This window comes from Electrona antarctica, assembly GCF_951216825.1.
Source record: "Electrona antarctica genome assembly, chromosome: 12".
Classification (NCBI taxonomy): domain Eukaryota; kingdom Metazoa; phylum Chordata; class Actinopteri; order Myctophiformes; family Myctophidae; genus Electrona; species Electrona antarctica.
This window is the reverse complement of record NC_136793.1, coordinates 41951267-41969157: the sequence shown is the minus strand read 5'-3', so window position 1 is coordinate 41969157 and position 17891 is coordinate 41951267. Positions and strand designations below refer to the sequence as shown.

The 17891-nt window shown below is 44.4% G+C and overlaps 2 protein-coding genes across 13 annotated transcripts in view; one reads left to right on the top strand and one right to left on the bottom strand.

Annotated features, from left to right (window-relative positions):
* Positions 1–486: 486 nt before the first annotated feature.
* Positions 487–2205, bottom strand: LOC306934056 (COP9 signalosome complex subunit 4-like). The gene has a single exon (XM_079516506.1). It carries the CDS (start codon positions 2030–2032, stop codon positions 803–805), a length of 1230 nt encoding a protein of 409 aa, XP_079372632.1. The 5' UTR covers positions 2033–2205; the 3' UTR covers positions 487–802.
* ep400 (E1A binding protein p400) overlaps positions 2205–17891 on the top strand; it is a 44549-nt gene continuing 28862 nt past the window's right edge. For 8 of the 12 annotated variants that reach the window (XM_079516504.1, XM_079516503.1, XM_079516502.1 and 5 more), the window contains exons 1-21: positions 2265–2436; positions 3612–4987; positions 5090–5194; positions 5328–5394; positions 7670–8052; positions 8936–9235; positions 9881–10066; positions 10562–10702; positions 10798–10876; positions 11149–11186; positions 11276–11330; positions 11478–11567; positions 13767–13880; positions 13989–14179; positions 14324–14501; positions 14822–14958; positions 15152–15321; positions 16088–16262; positions 16467–16603; positions 16991–17177; positions 17704–17873. In XM_079516504.1, the coding sequence (XP_079372630.1) occupies positions 3647–4987; positions 5090–5194; positions 5328–5394; positions 7670–8052; positions 8936–9235; positions 9881–10066; positions 10562–10702; positions 10798–10876; positions 11149–11186; positions 11276–11330; positions 11478–11567; positions 13767–13880; positions 13989–14179; positions 14324–14501; positions 14822–14958; positions 15152–15321; positions 16088–16262; positions 16467–16603; positions 16991–17177; positions 17704–17873 (4244 nt within the window). In that variant the 5' untranslated portion in view covers positions 2265–2436; positions 3612–3646. The other 4 variants (XM_079516496.1, XM_079516494.1, XM_079516495.1 and 1 more) reach the window with 1 other exon arrangement.

The window sequence follows — 17891 nt, the reverse complement described above, 5'->3', positions numbered from 1 at the left end:
TCTATAGAGCGTCGCAGTCCCGCCCCCTTTCATGACGACCTGAGACCCAGAAGTGAATTAAAATCAAATCAAATCAACGTTCATTTGTATAGCACATTTACATTGACCGAATTTTCTCCATAGGCTTTTCAATTTTTTTTTATTTAAAGACATTTACGCCGCGGACAAAGCCAACTCAAATTGTGACAAATCATGACAACAAACAACATTTTGGACCGAACAAATAATTACTAAGAAGAACAACAACAAAAAAAGTGCTGTTTTCTTCTTCTTTCTAATTATTTGTTCTGCCCGAAAAATTGTGTTTGTTGTCATGATTTCTCACAACGAGTTGGCTTTGTACGAGGCTTAAAAGGTCTTTAAATAAATACTTTTTGAAATGTCTATGAGGAAAATGAACGGGGAATCATTTCCTGGGCCCTAGTAGGGGGCGGGACTGCACCGCTCTATACCTCTACACTAAAAACAAAGCAAAATGAAACATGAGTAAATCAATGTTTTATTCTTAACACATTCATTTTTCATCTTCCAACAGTGGAACTGGTGAAAGAAGACAGAATAGAAACTATACAATAAACTAGAATAAAACAACTTTAGTATACACAGGCAATGCTTTGCTGCATATACTAAGCATTAGATCAATTGGCATGAAGCAGTCAAGTGGTGCAATTACTCGTGGGCACACTGTACATCTAGTAAAAGAAAGATGTATCTGTGTACTTGTATCTTCAAAAGGGATGGTGGGTTATTAAGTTGAGTAAGAAGGGGAAATTGGTTAGGGAAAAAGCACTGTAGTAAATGTTCACTGGGTCATTTGGGCATTCTGGGCTTCCAAAGCCTGCGCTGTCCACTCTGGAGCAGCTGTACGGATCTTTTCTAGGAGGTTGTTGACTTGGAAACACAGAGACTGGATCTGCTTGTCCCAGGTAGGAAGTGGCTCACGGGTCTCAAAGTGGACAATACTGTCAATTTGATCAATGAATCCATTCATGCGCCCCTCTGTGATCATCTGGGAGGCAATCCTTTCAGCTTTGGCTGGAGGAATTTCCAACAGTGCCCCCAGCTCTTCAAATGTAATATTATTGTACAGTTTGCTTGCTGACAGGAGGTTGTGCTCTATCACGGCTCTGTCAAGGATGCTGGAACCATCTGCTGTAGTGGCCTTCTGGTGAGGCATCAGCATGGCCGCAAACTCTTGCAGCTGATTGCCTCTGATGATGCGGTCCAGATACATTTTCTCCAAGATGCCATAGGCAGCCAGCTGCTGACATCGCTCATCCTTGAACAGAGTGGCCAGCATACGGGAACGTTGTTGGCCTGCAGAGGCCAGTATGGTGCAGTTCAGGGCATGCTTCAGAGCTTCCAGACGTTCAGTCTCATGGACAATTGACTTATAAGATAGTTCGTTGTACCTTGCTGCAGCTTCAATAAACTTCCTCCGAAAGTCCAGGACTCTGGCATAGCACACCTTGTAGTGTATCTGTAACTGTTCGTTGGAGGACTCGTTCTGAAGCAAGGAAGCTCTATTGATGTAGGCTTCTGCCTGCACAGGGTCATCATCTTCAAGGTACAGACGGGCAATCTTCAGGTATGTATCCAACTTATAGTCAACATTGTACTGCTTTTGTCCCGTTTCGAGAGGGATCCCAACCAAGACCTGGGCAGCGTGTTTCCAGTCACCCTCCTTTTCATAGATGGTTGCCAGGTGCTGTCTGACCGCGGCAACTTGCTCCTCGAAGGAGATCACCCTGGGTTGAATCTTCTCCAGGGTGAAGTGATACACAGCCTTGGCACTTCCGTCGGGAAGGCTGGGCAGGTGGGTGCAGAAATCAGTCAGCAGTTGTCTGGAGACGACGAGACTCACGTTTTCGTTCACCATCGCTTCGACGAACGCCTTTAAAGACTCCATTTGATCCGCATCTGTGAACAGAATGGCCTTCTCCAAGATCTGGCGATACTTTATGGCCAGGTCTTTGTGAGATCCAGTTGAATTCATAAGAAGAGCGAGCTCCTGTCTCACTTCAGTCGCCATTTTCGCCGGCGTCGTAGTGTGTAGCTCTCCGTAGTATCAACTATCAACCCCAACTTCTTGATCATTCACGTGCAAATATCGGTATTATACATAGACCGTAAAGATATACTGTACTATATTTTTCAGATTATTTCAGGAGCTTCTCTCTGCGACGGAACTGTCTCTATGCTCTGGCTACTCTACTTCCTGTAGATTGAACTTTATCCGGGTCACTCTGAAAAAGGTCACCACCGTCGCCATGTTTCTGAATGGGAATTAATATTAGCCCAAAACATTGAATACTCACAGTACTAGCAATACCGTTATTTATATTTTTTCATCTATTAACCATATAGTTACAGTATATGTTTTCTTGTAAATATGACTTAGGATTTGTGCAACTACCACATAAGCTCCATATAACTGTAAGTAACCTCGCGAAGGAGATTAATATGTATTTATTCAGTGCAGAGAATGGCCTGCTAGCTAGCAAGAAGAAGCTAAGATCATTATTATTAGCCAGCACGCAAGCTGTGCCCGGGCTCGGAGTAATTGCTGGAATGCCCTAGACAGTATATGAGGTTATTAATATGTATTAACACTTATTAGATGTCATATCTAAAAGGTTTTAACCGCATGCTGGATCTTACCGTTTTATCTCTGGCATTAGCTGCCGCTGTTAGCTATACCTTCTCATCGGAAGCGGTGCCGTCGTTAGCAAACAATGAATCTCAGAGTCGCGTCTTAGAAATATAAAAACAATAAACTGTTCTGGTTTACAGGACATATTGCAATTTACCAGTTACATCTTTTATTACACAATGTACTCGACGTGAGCTTGGTTCGACAAATGTCCTGTATTTTAGGAGCATTATAACACTGTCATAGCTAACCATTGTTTGACAGCTAGTTTCCAGAAATTAGACGACGCCCGTCGTTAGTAAACAATATAGTATTTGCGTCCTCCGAACAGTATATATTGATTGAGTACAACTGTACGTGTAACACTGAGCCTTACTTTGTATAATGCATTATACATGAATATGTATTGTAGGATATAAATAGTTATTACAACGTAGGGAATTATGTAGTGACCAGGGCTATGATCTGGACCTGCAGATTACGTTCAACAGAGAAACGACTCCTTTATTGGCATCCAAGGCACCAAAATATGAGATTTCACGGCTCAATAAGGTCCATAATAGTGTCTATGCAACTGCTGTCAAACGCAAAGTACACTGTCTGACAGTTATAATGTACTTATACCTACTATAGTTTGTTGCAAACTTGTGTTTCTACTAACCTTCTTAACGTTTTGACCATTTTGAGTAATTGTTCTATCCTTGAAGGGAACCACTGATCATTAAATATATTAATTGTAAATACTGCAGAAACCCACCCTGACATGCTTGTGGCATATTTTGGCCCCTGTTCTACTCAGATAAAAGTGTAATGGGCTTCCTGGTGTGAATCACATTTGCTATGTGACCAAAATGTTTTATTTCATACTCCATCGCCTGCTTTCTCTTGTGTTGCTATATATTGAGTATAGAACAAAGTACTAATCACCTTGTACAATGTTCTGTTATTCTTTCCATAGATCATTGTATTGAGGCACAGTAACAGTGTTACGCAATGCACCATGGAAGTGGATCACAAAACATGCAACGGCAACTCCAGAGGTCCAAGTCTGCCGCTGGATCTGAGGCAGATGACCAACAGCAGTCACAACAACAGCAGCAGCAGCCAGCTATGGCAGTTAGTCAGCAGCAAGCTATAGTCAACCACCCCCAATCCCCTGTGACCACTTTCACTTCTGCAGCGAGCCCTTCAGCCCCCCAGTCCCCCAATTACCAGATAATCATGAGTCGCAGCCCCGTCACAGGCCAAAACATGAACATCACCCTGCAGAATGTGGGCCAGATGGTAACGGGTAACCAACAGATCACCCTAACCCCTGTCCCCATCCAGAACCCGGCCTCTCCAGGCTTTCAGCATACGGCCCAACAGTGGAGGTTTGAGCACGCCCCATCCTCCTACATTCAGGTCACCTCACCTCTTCCACAGTCCATGCAGCCCCAGAGCCCGACCCAGCACAGCCCAGTCTCCTTGCAGGGAGTGACACGGCCAGGAGCTTCCACGGCAGGTTTGGCAGTGTGTGGACAGAGCCCAACGAGGTTCGTTGATGCCAACATGTTGGTGCGGCAGATCAATATAAGTCCTCCGGGTAGTGGCCACTTTGTTTACCAAGATGGGACAGGTTTGACTCAGCTTACTTCAGGCAATGCTGGCCAGGTACAGCTGACCTCCCCAGGAGCACCAGGCTCTGTGAGGGAGCGTCGGCTGTCCCAGCCCCACTCGCAGACTGGTGGCACCATTCACCACCTGGGACCTCAAAGTCCTGTGGCTACTGGATCGGCTCTCCCAACTCTGGGTAGCCCTGGCCACATTACCACCTCCAACCTACCTCCACAGATCAGCAGTATCATTCAAGGACAGTTGGCACGCCCCATGATATTTGAAAAGACCACGCAGGGTGTGGTTGGTGGAGTAGGAACAGCTGCCACAGCGTCATTCAGTATGCCTTCCTCCATTCCTCCCTCCAGTCCGTCCCTCACGAATCCCCCTCAAGGTATCCCCAACACACCGCTCACTCCCACCGGTATGGCAGTGGGCACTGTGAAGAAGCAGATGTCCAAGAAGTTAGAAGAAATTGCCCCCTCCAACCCGGAAGTTGCCCAGCTGAGGAAACAGTGCTTAGAGCATCACACCAAGAAGATGGAGAGCCTGAAAGAAGTGTTTAAAGACTATCTGATTGAGCTTTTCTTCCTCCAGCACCTCCAGGGAAATATGATGGACTACCTGGCTTTCAAAAAGAAGCCTTGCGTTCCACTTTACACTTACTTGAGGCAGAACGACTTGGATCTAGAAGATGAGGAAGAAGAGGAGGAACAGTCGGAGGTTATTAATGACGAGGTATTCCATTCACTATTTCTTGATATGACAAGTGTGTAAGTAGGAAGAATTAGGCTTAAATGAAACCAGGAAGTTCACTCATTCTTATTGTGATTCTTTCAGGTGAAGGTTGGCACTGGAAAGGATGGCCAGGCAGTGACACCAGTTGCCATAGCAACACAGCTTCCTCCCAATGTGTCTGCAGCATTCTCTACTACTTTGTTTCAGGTGACAGTGGCAGTGCTTTAAACTCCCTGAGTTACAGAAACGGTTGTAATCCGTCTTAATTCTCTTGAATAACCTTCAGCTATATTTGTTTAATGAAATCACTTATTAACTGTCCGAGAGTCTGTCTTTGCAGAGTCACCCAATTGTTACAAGCCCTGGAGACATGGATGCCTTTAAGAGGCAACAGGCTATGCAAGCAGGTAGGGCAAGGATCGTAGACTTCCCGTGTCTCTGCTGTTGGTTTGTTTCCTCCCCCTTTGCTTTTCTGTTTTCGTTGATTTGTTTCCCCTCTAATTGCTTCTGCTTTTAGATATTTGGCATCCTCTACTAGCACTCTGTGTAGAAGCCTTAACCTCGAGGAAGGAGAGGTGGCCTGTAAGGTCTCACAGAAGGTCATTACTGTGTGTGCCGAGTGCGTAATTTTGCGTTACGAGGGTATTGTGTGTTTTAAATCCCAGATCAGATTAAGAGGTCCCGGATTGACGTTGGTCGCCATGGGCTGATTTTCCAGCATCCTTTAGGATCACCTGGCGTTCCACTTCAGCAGCTTATGCCAACTGCGCAAGGTAGGAGTGCTACTACCAGGCCGTGTTCTTTTCGATGCTGCTGGTCGTAGCCCAATCCTCCATGTGAAGGAGAGAAAATGAAAACCTGAACCCCAAGAATTCACAGAGTACCCCCCCCAAAAAAACTTCCAAGCAGCATCAGCAGTCCGATCTTCATCCATCTGTGGGATTTCCCGACAAGCCACAGGAAATTCAGTCTTAGTGTAACCCAGCTCCAGCTCTCTATCAGAAAAAATGGGAAAGACGACACTCAAACTCTGAAGAAGAGTAGCCACTCACTGGGAAGATGCCATGTCTTATGATTTTCCTTTTTTTGTCGACTGTGGATCATCCATCCTTATTCATCTTTTTCTTTTCCAAAGTTCATTCTTCCCAGCTGTCTTTATTTGGATGGACTTTGCCCATGCTGACGACTTGTCAGCTAATTTGGAGGTGGATCGCAGAAAGTGGAGAACCCTGGAAAATGTTTCAGTGAGGTGTTCGTGTCTGCTCATTCCATGAGTTCACTTTTTGTGCCTCCTTTTTCGGTTTCTCATTACCACTCACTCCTTCATATGTCTATCCTTACATTCTGACATTGTCAACATGGGTTCGATATCATTTAAATCTTAATTTTGTTCGCTTCATTGTCAAGGGTGTTGTCTTTTTGTTTTAGAGGTCACATATTGTTGGTCTCTCTCCATGTTGTCACTCCATGGCATTTTGTTCTCACTTGGCTTCTTTCCCTCAGTCGAAGTAGGTGAGGGAATCATTTGGAGGAGTTTTTGCGTGCTTTGATGGTGGGTGTGTCAGGGCCAGGTGTTGTCGTCTAGGCCAGGTGGTGTGACGGACAGGGAGGTAAGGGAGGTTGCTGCTTTAGTGTTGCACAGCTCCGCTCAGGCCTGCTAAGACCCCCCTAATGTGTGTCTTTCTGCTCACCTCTGTGCCGTGTCGCTCTGTTGTGTATCTCACTATGATGGAGGCATTCATGTGCATTCATATTGCTAGAAATACATTGCTTCATGCTTCATGCATGCTGAACATAGTGTTATTGTGAGTGTTTGCTGTTTCCTTTTCCCTACCTTCTTCCCCTGTCCTTTACTTTAAATAGTTTCTATTCATTTTCTTCCTGAACATTTCTATTTTTCTTCTCCCAAATGTCTCTAAAAAGCTCTGTTAATTGCATGCCTAGTTTTTGATGTATTGAAGCACATGCTCTCAACATCTGAAATAAAATGTTTATTTTATTTTTTTGCATTAATCAAAGTATTTTATTGTATATTTATTGTATTGTTTATTGTATTTTATTGACATGTAGACTATCACTTTTAGTTCATTTCTTCTGTAATCATTTTCTTCTGTATGATTTTCATTAGTTTACCACTCTTCAATCAGCAGGTGGTAGTTCACTGCTGTTGACTCATACAATACATCCAGTTCATTAAAGCCAGGTCCTGAGGAGCTGTACTATTACCTAAAGCTTAACTGTAGTTCCACGTTTTGAGAATATGGCACAACTGTTTCATGTTACTGTTCAGTTTCCAATAGCTTCATTTGATTGGGCGGCAGCAGATTTGAAACGTGAAACGGATATGACACTCATATTTGTTTCTGGTCCAAATCTGCTGCCGAGCCAATCAAACGAGGCTGTGGGGTAATGGAACAGGAAAAAGCTATGCCCCATTGAGCCCATTCGGGGAACCTGGGACTATAGTTGTGCACAGAGCCTATTTTAGGTGTGATTTTCAGTTGTCAAATGACCATGTACTAAAGGGTCTTGCAGGTTTTTATAGGTAAGCAAGTCATTCTATTGGAGGAAGTTTTAACTTGGGAAACAAGATTTGATCATAACCTCATTGTTTTCTTTTGCCCCCTCTCCTCCTTATTCTTTATCCTTTTTTGTTTGCCCTCTTTGATTAATGCGCCCCAGGCGGAATGCCGCCAAACCCCCAATCAGTCCAAATTGCAGGACAGAAGCCGAACCAGCAGTATGACACATCCAAAGGGCCTCCGGTGCAGAACGCCGCCAGTTTGCACACCCCTCCTCCCCAGTTGCCAGGCAGGCTACCACCAGGTTCCCTCCCCATGGCTGGCATGTCCATGACTTTCTCTCAGCAATCTCAGCTGGTGGAGGCCTCGGCCCAGGCTGCCGGTCAGCTTCAGGCCCAGGGGAAAGTGCAGGCGGCCGGGGCGATCTTGGCATCGGTAAACGCCCACACTCAGCTCCAGGCCCAACTCCAGCAACAGATGCAACCTGGCCTTCACATCCAGTTGCAGGCGCAGCAACAGCCACAGGCCATGTCAGGACAGGCGGTGAGTCTAAAAGAAACAATCCACGAATACTGTACTTGTCCCAAATTGGACATTTGGTTTGGTCTATTTATTTATTGGACCATACTTGTCTAAATATGTCATTGTCTAGTTTTTCCTCTTCTGCCATGTATTATACATAAATCTAGATTATCTTTTATTTATTTTTCTTGGTCGCAATTGTGGTATGTTTGTTTACATTTCATCCCGTTGACGGGTATACTCGACTCCTGATTAATTCAGTTTGCACAATGCGCAGGGTGCTTTTGACGAGTAGGCTCGTCTTGAGGCGTTTGATATCGCTATGAGCTTGCTTTGCTCTTTTCCATTTTTTTTAACCACTCCGGTTGCTATGCACCGTTGCTAGGGCCCCACCCGCACCGTCTCTGTATGACCAACCACGTTAACTTCTGTTTTAGTCTCGGAAACGAATGCGCTGTCCGTGGTTTTGAACTAATCGGCGATGTTCGGATGTCTTTTCTGATTCTGATTATCCGGTGAGCGTGATGGGAACATTGGCATTTTCTAGAGCAAGGATGGACCTGATTTTATCTCGCTAGCATTGATGCTTTGCTTTAGCATCCAAGATGGAAGCCATCTTAGTGGAATAGCCTGAAAATCACCGGTACCCAAGCGCCATACCACTTTCGGCCAACAGGCGGCTCTCATTGTGTGCTACCAAAGTTGCACTTGCCCTTAATTTAATGTGTATACCACCAAATAAGGCCTTCCTGCACCTGGCATGGGTTCGAATGGGATTCAAGACTCTTTGCTGCATGGCATCCCCTCTCTTGACTTTACACTTTATGTTTACAGTTTATGTATAAAATGTGAACATGTGAACAAGTGTAAACATGTCAATTCATAGTTTTCTTCCCTCCCTCAGACGGTGGCTCTTGCACGTCCTGGCACAGAGTCCAACCAACCGGTCCAGAGAATGATGACCAACTCCTTGTCCGTGTCTTCCATGTCTCCTGCCCCACTATCTGTTACCAACTCTGTCCCGTCAACCCACACTCCCACTTCACTCCGGCCTCCGGGGTCCAACGTAAACCCAGGCTCACAGTCCAAAATGGCTGGGACCAACGGAACCTCAACAGTCAAGATTGGGGGCTTTGGCCAGAACCCGATCATGCAATCCTCACAGGACCCCTCCCACGATAAGCAGGTTGAGCAGGCCAAAATGGTAAGTTTATTTATATCAAGCCACACTAATAGAGGAAGGCTACTTTGTTTATCTGTTCGGCCTAATACTACCACACCGGTGGTGTGATTATCCTGTGATGCTGTTGTGCTTGGATTGACTTGTAAATGAGTGAAAAGCTGCACTACATGAATAATAATAAAACATTATCAAAACAAATGCTTTTCAGCAAACAGAAGCCTCCATCAAGGTCTTCTAGACCAGGGGTTCTCAACGTTTTTGGCCGGGGACCCCCGGAAATGCTTTGGCAATGTTTCGGGACCCCCGCCCCGCCCCCTCCCGACCCCCAATATAAATTGACTGCTACAATAACCTTAAACCATTTTGGGCGGGAACCCCTTTTGGTGTTTTAAGCATTGTTATAATTTAGCTATTGAAAAATAGCAGATCTACAAGCTCATAGCGCGCCACCGAGTGGCGTGCTACGAGCTTGTAGGTCTGCTATTTTTGAAAAATCGTGAAAATACTTTTTTTTTAAAAATAATTTGGGGACCCCCTAAAATAATTTGGCGACCCCCCGAGCGGTCGCGACCCACGGGTTGAGAACCCCTGTTCTAGACAATGCCGGGATGTTGTGTACAATGGATTGAATTCACAACTGTGTACCTATATTGTCTCTTCCACCAGGAGAGTCAGGTGCATCAGCGTATGTGTGAGCTCAGGAAGGAGGGCCAGTGGTCTGCCAGCAGGCTGCCCAAGCTCATGGAGGCCTCACGACCAAAGTCCCACTGGGACTACCTACTGGAGGAGATGCAGTGGATGGCAGCTGACTTTGCCCAGGAGAGAAGGTGGAAAGAGGCTGCTGCCAAGAAGGTACCAAGACTGTCCAAATGTTATTTGGAGTATGTTGGTAGTGCAGGGCTTCATGCAGGAAATAAGTTAGTCTTAGGGGGCAGGGGTTCTCAACCTATGGGCCACGACCCCCTCGGAGAGTCGCCTAATTATTTTGGGGGGTCGCTGGCTGGCCGCACTGACCATTCCATAAACGTACATGCATCATGCTGGCACTGCTGTTTTGAATGTGACATAAGGAACAAACAAAGAGTACGTCCTTTCATACGGAAGGCTTCATAAGCTGTTTACATGTCTTGTATGTTCATTATGTTATGTAATGGTAATGATGATTATCGAGCCCCGCCAGTGCACGCTCTTATGTGAGGGTGTACGTGTGTTGTGTTATGAGTCTAGGCTAAATTGGTTTGGCAGAATCCCTGTGGTGGTGGTGGTGGTGGTGGTGGTACAAATGATACATAACAGACCTTTAATTATGGTCTTGTACCTTACCTTTCTAATGTGTCCTCACTCTAGTTGGTTCGTACCTGTGCCCGTTACCATGAAGAACAGAGGAAGACTGAAGAGAGGACTAAGAAAGAGGAGGAAATGCATCTTCGCCTCATCGCCAGTACCGTTGCCCGGGAGGTGGAGTTCTTCTGGTCCAACATTGAACAAGTAGGCTATGTCCTTATTATATGTTTGAAAACACGACATTGCAATTGAATTACGATCAATGGGCAATGGTCTTACAGATGTACTGAATGTTTCAGGTTGTGGAAATTAAACTCCAGTTTCAAATCTATCAGAAAAGATTGAAAGTGCTCAGCTTACAGAAAGCCTCAGCCAAGGGTAAGCCTCTTTGACAATGCTTTCTATTAGAAATTATTACAATTTTGTTTGGAGAAATGTCTGGATGTATGCTTTGTAATTTTTTTGAGGAAGGGGTTGCTAGACAAATACATGTAATGCCAACTGCAGGAAGTCACTGACTATTTGGTATTCATGGATTTCTTTATGTTTTATGATTTGTATGTTGTGGGGGGTAATTTAAAACATTTTATGATCCTTACTCAGGTTTGCCCTTTGATTTTGGCTATTAACTACAAGTTATATTTTTTCAGGACCTGCTCATTCAACAGGAGCGAAAGCTGACAGAGAGGTAGGTGATCCACCGACCAGTTCGGTCATCACACTAGCAGTGTACCCATTATACCTTGGACACATACTGATGATGATGTCATTTTACAGGATCTGCCAGCCTCAAGCCGGAAAAGAAAATGCAGTCCATTGCTTGATGAAGAAGGTATGCGTGTGGTTTGGACCATCATTTTTTCTTTAAAATTCCAAACCTGTACTTTTAAATATCCTGTGATTGTATGTACTATTATTTTCTACTACTCGCAGTCACAGTCACAGTTGTTCACTACTATGTGTCTGCCTTGTCTTATAGTACCAGATGAGGAGAGTACCATAGAGGAGCAAGAGGCCATGGAGGAACAATTAAACCAGAAGGCAGAGTTGGCAGACTTGGCCAAAGATGGTACTATCTTTTCTCCTGAAATATTCTTACCTACCTTCATTGCTTTTAACCCCTGAGTTGTGGCTGACTTTGTGCGAGGTCAAATAATTGTTTTCTTGCAACTTATTTTGTATTTAGGAAAGTAGGTGCTAAAGTATGTAATGTGGACTGGAGTTTGTCGACACACAGCATAGTAGAGACATCACTACTGCTCAGACATTACAGCGCTTTCTGTGTGATCTTCCGCTGTTTCTTCTCCCTAACACTGACGGCTACAAAAGATACAACAAACCGACACAGCATATCTGTCGCTGTGTCACGTTTTAAGTGTGGGTCAAGCATGAGTCTGATGAGCAAGTAAAAGGAACATCTAAAGCCTAGGATTTAAACAAACATGGAACTGTCTAATGGAAATAATTGGCTTCCCCCCATTACAAGCAGAAATTGTGTGGAGAGAAGATAAATAGAAATTCAGCCAGATAACTAATAGATTGAACAAATATTTATTATAGAATGAGTATACAAGTGTGCATATAACATTTTATGTTGGCGTTCGGCTCTGCTACATTTTTTTAAGATATTTTTGGGGGCCTTTTTGACTTTTATTGATAGATTACAGTAAGGTAGACAGGAAACGGAGAGAGAGATGGGGGGGGAGAGACACAAAGACTAATATCCTTCGGGACAGTAAAGATTCTTATTATATAAAAGATTATATATTCGAAGTGAATAAATAAAACACATTGAAGATGTGATTCATATCGGTGTAGAGGGAGACGTTCAGTCCCTTGGTGAGATAGATGGAAGATGTGATTCATATCGGTGTAGAGGGAGACGTTCAGTGCCTTGGTGAGATAGATGGAAGATGTGATTCATATCGGTGTAGAGGGAGACGTTCAGTGCCTTGGTGAGATGGATGGAAGATGTGATTCATATCGGTGTAGAGGGAGACGTCCAGTGCCTTGGTGAGATAGATGGAAGATGTGATTCATATCGGTGTAGAGGGAGACGTCCAGTGCCTTGGTGAGATAGATGGAAGATGTGATTCATATCGGTGTAGAGGGAGACGTCCAGTGCCTTGGTGAGATAGATGGAAGATGTGATTCATATCGGTGTAGGAGGGAGACGTCCAGTGCCTTGGTGAGATAGATGGAAGATGTGATTCATATCGGTGTAGAGGGAGACGTCCAGTGCCTTGGTGAGATAGATGGAAGATGTGATTCATATCGGTGTAGAGGGAGACGTTCAGTGCCTTGGTGAGATAGATGGAAGATTGATTCATATGGGTGTAGAGGGAGACGTTCAGTGCCTTGGTGAGATAGATGGAAGATGTGATTCATATGGGTGTAGAGGGAGACGTTCAGTGCCTTGGTGAGATAGATGGAAGATGTGATTCATATCGGTGTAGAGGGAGACGTTCAGTGCCTTGGTGAGATAGATGGAAGATGTGATTCATATGGGTGTAGAGGGAGACGTTCAGTGCCTTGGTGAGATAGATGGAAGATGTCATTCATATCGGTGTAGAGGGAGACGTTCAGTGCCTTGGTGAGATAGATGGAAGATTGACAGAAAGAAAAAATGGAAATCCTGCCCTCAGGATATTGCGTAAAGTCCCAGTGTTGATTTAGCATACGTTTTTAAGGCTACTTTCACCTTTTAATACTAATAACCTTTTGCATTTTTATCCTCAAGTCCAAACCGGCTAATCACTTGTGGCATCCTCAATTTTCTGTCCTCGTTTTTGAGGGGCGATAACCCCTCCTATGTCCAGCGTTTGGTGTATGTGCACCAACCTTGTCCTACACAATCATTAAATCCCATTGACAATAAATGGACAATTTTGAGTGTTTGTGTAAACACAAACATTGATGACGAAGGGGAGTATACAAATAGATTGGCCGGAATAAGATGATCTTTGATGATAAGAGCGCTCCTCACTTCACACGGGTGTGATTTTTTTTTAATCCTCGATACAGCCAATCAAATCATCTCAATTCCGTGCTCGGCCAATCAAATCATCGCTATGGGGTCCACACGCAAACAACAAAGCTGGGAATAGGAGGCGCTATCGCCCCGCAAAAATATCAATTTTGAGCCCTGCCTGTCGTCGTTTTTGAGGGGCACATGGTGCAGCACAGGGTCATATGGTACAGCCAAGTCTATGGACTTTTAATGTTTGTTTAATGCACTTCACATGAGTGTGATTATTTTATCTTTCAGCTGAAATGCCTCTCGATGCCTTGGTGAAACAGTATGCTGGGGCCTATGCTGATAACTTTGCATGGCCCCAGCCAAGTCCACAGACTGATGAAGATGATATGGAGAAGACTGAAGGTGTGCTTATGATCTAAATACCATCCTTTATGTTCAATGGATGTTTATCCTCAAACTCATCATCACCAAACTGGTGCTCTTCCTGATTAATCCTTGATTCTTTTCCAGAGATGGACTTTGATGACCACCGTCTCCACGCAGCTGTCCTAATTGACTCCCTGCTCAGTGTGGACCAGTATCGTGGGACAGACAAATCTGGCTCTACGGACTCTGATGGCAAACCCATTACGGACATAGCCGAAGTGGCAGCTGCCACAGAAGTCATCCTGCCCAAGGGCAGCGCCAGGACCACCTCTGCTGTAAGTCATATTGCAGATAGATGTTAGGGGATGAAGATGCAAATTGGTACAGATCCTATGCTGTATAGAGCAGAGGTTCCCAACCTTTCTGTTACCACGGGCCACACTAACCCACATATATCTTTTCTTTGTGTTGTTTCGTAGACCCGCAGCCCAGCTCCTTTTCTATTGCATGGCTCACTGCGAGAGTACCAGCAGATTGGTGTGGATTGGCTGGCGAACCTCCATAAGAAGCACCTCAATGGCATCTTGGCTGATGAGACGGGCCTGGGCAAGACCGTCCAGACGGTGGCTTACCTGGCACATTTGGCCGGTCAAGAGGGTACGTCTCAGTTTAAAAATGATGTCAATAGGGCATAGCAGTGGCTCGCTCCTGGTGAATCATGACCATAAAACATTTGATTCTGTGGAAAACCCGTGTGAAGTGAGGGGCGCTCTTATCGTCGTACATGACATTAAAAAGACACTATGCCTATTTACTCAGACACTATGATGTAAAATTCTCCATTCATTGGCAATGGGAATTTATTGTTTGTGTAAGACAAAATTAGACACTAAGCACTAAGTGGTGGACAATTGTCATAAATGCATATTTGATTGTGAATGACTTTCTCCATGATCGGACGCTGGTTTTGTCCAAAGGAATCTGGGGGCCTCACCTCATAGTGGTGAGAACTTGTAAGTTGCTGAGCTGGGAGATGGAGTTCAAGCGCTGGTGTCCTGGCCTCAAGATCCTCCTCTACCTGGGCAATAGACAGGAGCGCCGGTCCAAAAGAATGGTACTTTATTTTACTGAATTTATTTGAAATGTTTTATGTCTTCATCTAACCAACCAACATATGAGAAAAGGTACACAATTAATACAGTAAAGTTTGAACTTTCACTCACTCAGCTCTGAATACTGAAATGGTATTTCTTTCAGAACTAGGCGAGGCTAAATACGGTCAATGTTGTTGTTGTTTTTTCCCCTAGTGGTGGGGAGAAGCAAACAGCTTCCATGTGTGCGTGACCTCCTATAAGCTGCTGCTGAAGGACCAGAGCCACTTTCTGAGGAGAAAGTGGAGGCACCTGGTGCTGGATGAGGTGCAGCTTATCAAAAACATGTCAGAGAAACACTGGGAAACCGTCTTTGCCCTCAAAAGGTCAGTGGGGATGGAAAGCCCTTTAGCCATGATGTAGTCTGAAGTAAATTTGTTTTGATCTTTCAGCATTACTGAATACATGGTTAACCCATTCTGGGCGGGAACCCTTTTTGGTGTTTTAAGCATTATGTTATACTTTAGCTATTGAAAAATAGCAGATCTACAAGCTCATAGCGCGGCACCGAGTGCAGCACTACGAGCTTGTAGATCTGCTATTTTAGAAAAATTGTGAAAATGTGGCGCAAGATTGGAATATATATTCTTTCAGAGCGAACGTTTTTAACTGAAGTCTTTGCTTCTGGGGCGTCCCTGAAACGACATATTTTTAGATGGGGGTCCGTGGCCAAATTCAGATAATTCTGGGGGTCCTTGACATGAAAAGGATTTGTTTATGATTTAGAAGAGATTTGTCGAATCAGTTCTCAGGTCTTTTTTAAACAAAAAAAATCATAACAATGTTTTTTTTTTTTTTATATACGTGGTGCCAAAGTTTGTGTTTTCGCCATTGAGAATGCATTGGGCGTTTAAATTAAATAACTCAGAAACTATAAAACATTTAAAAGTAAAAAGTTCCAGCATGTGTCTCCACAGTCAGCTGAATTAAAACAAAATGAATGGATTGTCTAGGTGAAAGTGATTTTCACCCACATTTGCGTGGGCGCACAAAGTGTTAAAACACCAGAAGGTGTTCCCGCCCACAATGGGTTAACATGCTGATCAGACCATGAATAATGTTGATTGTCATCATCATGATCTTGTCTTTCAGTGAGCAGAGGATACTGCTTATCAACACTCCTCTACAGAATACGCTGAAAGAGCTGTGGACCATGATCCACTTCCTGCTCCCAGGAATTACCAGGCCCTACTCTGACTTCCCTGTCAAAGCCGGCACCGACCAGAACCAGGACTACTGCCATAAACTGGTCATCCGCCTCCACAGGGTGAGTATTGGACCGGTCTAACTATCCCTCGTTGACCCCAATATTCAGTCAGTTGCTCAGTTCACAATTGTTTATGTCCCCCACATACTGTCAATACTTTGTGAGGATCTTGCTGTCACACAAGGGCAACACATGGAATGCAGTGGCAAACATTCAACCAATCCTCCTACAATTGGCTGAAATATCTTCTTTTTCTGACTGTAGATGATTCAGCCCTTCATTCTGAGGCGCTCTAAGAGGGATGTGGAGAAACAGCTCCCGAAGAAGTATGAGCACATCCTCAAATGCCGACTTTCCAGCAGACAGAAGAACCTGTACGAGGACATTCTAACTCAATCAGGGTGAGAGAGGGCTTCTCCGGGACCATGAATGGCATGACTTTGAAGAAAACACTTTGGTTTACATTTAAGCTACAATAATTCAGTTGTGGAAATGACGAACAGATGCCAGCTTCCTGTCTCGGATTTCGGGAGGTGTAGTTTCAGACAATGTCCTACCCAACTCCAGGGTCCACAATATTGTACAGAGACCACCTCCAACCACTGCATAATATGTGCTAATTATATTGTGTAACATGCTCTACCTTACAGATTAGTTAACATTTTATTCATTAAAATAAGTGATGATTAATGGATTGTAGTTTTAACCTGACCTAGCAACTGCAATTGATTTGATTTACAATTTCTGACCTTTGCCCCTGTATATTTCCTACCTCTGTTCCCCCTCAGAGCCCAGGAGGCGCTGAAGACGGGCCACTTTGTCAGTGTGCTCCAGGTCCTGATGCAGTTGCAGCGGGTGTGTAATCACCCAGACCTGGTGGCCCCCAGAGAGACGGGCAGCTCATATGTCTCCTCCTCTCTACAGTACGACACCCCATCACTGGTACTAGGAGCCTTGCAGAATGACCCACGGAAGGTGATGCCATCCTCATACATACATATACGAAACCTCACATACAGTTGGGTGCCACTGATATTGTCCCTTATCATTTGACCCATTTAGGCCTGACCTCAAAATTTAAAAAAATCCTTCTAAATCCTCCAGTTTTCTGGAATAATATTTTCACGATTTTTCAAAAATAGCAGACCTACAAGCTCGTAGCGTGCTATGAGCTTGTAGATCTGCTATTTTTCAATAGCTAAATTATAACATAATGTTTAAAACACCAAAAGGGGTTTTGCGCAGATCACGCAAACCTCAGCAAAAAGAAAAGGACAATATCGATGGCCTCCAACTGTATACGAAACCTCACGTATGTAGCATGTGGGGGGGGGGGGGGGGGGGGGGGGGGGGGAATAAATGATGTGCATTGCCTTTTCATTCTTTAGGCTTGGTAGTAGTAATTAAGCACTTTGTTGGCAGAGTTGTTATTGTGTTATATATTCACGTTACTGTCTCATAGCACATTCCTGAGTTATCCTCATCTCTCTCTCTTCTCTAGACTGTGGACCTATCCATATTTGACCTGATCAGCAATGAGAACAGGTTGACTCGATATCATACTGAGGAGGCTCTTCCCAAGCTGAAGGTCACCAAGCAGCTCATAGAGGAGATCCACAGCGCTCCAGATCCACCGCCTCGGCCTAAGCCATGCAAGATCAAATCTATGAGGTCAGCACTAGGTTCCAA

Excerpts from the sequence above, each read along its gene's own strand:
- LOC306934056 (XM_079516506.1), bottom strand. The coding sequence starts at position 2,032 with ATGGCGACTGAAGTGAGACAGGAGCTCGCTCTTCTTATGAATTCAACT.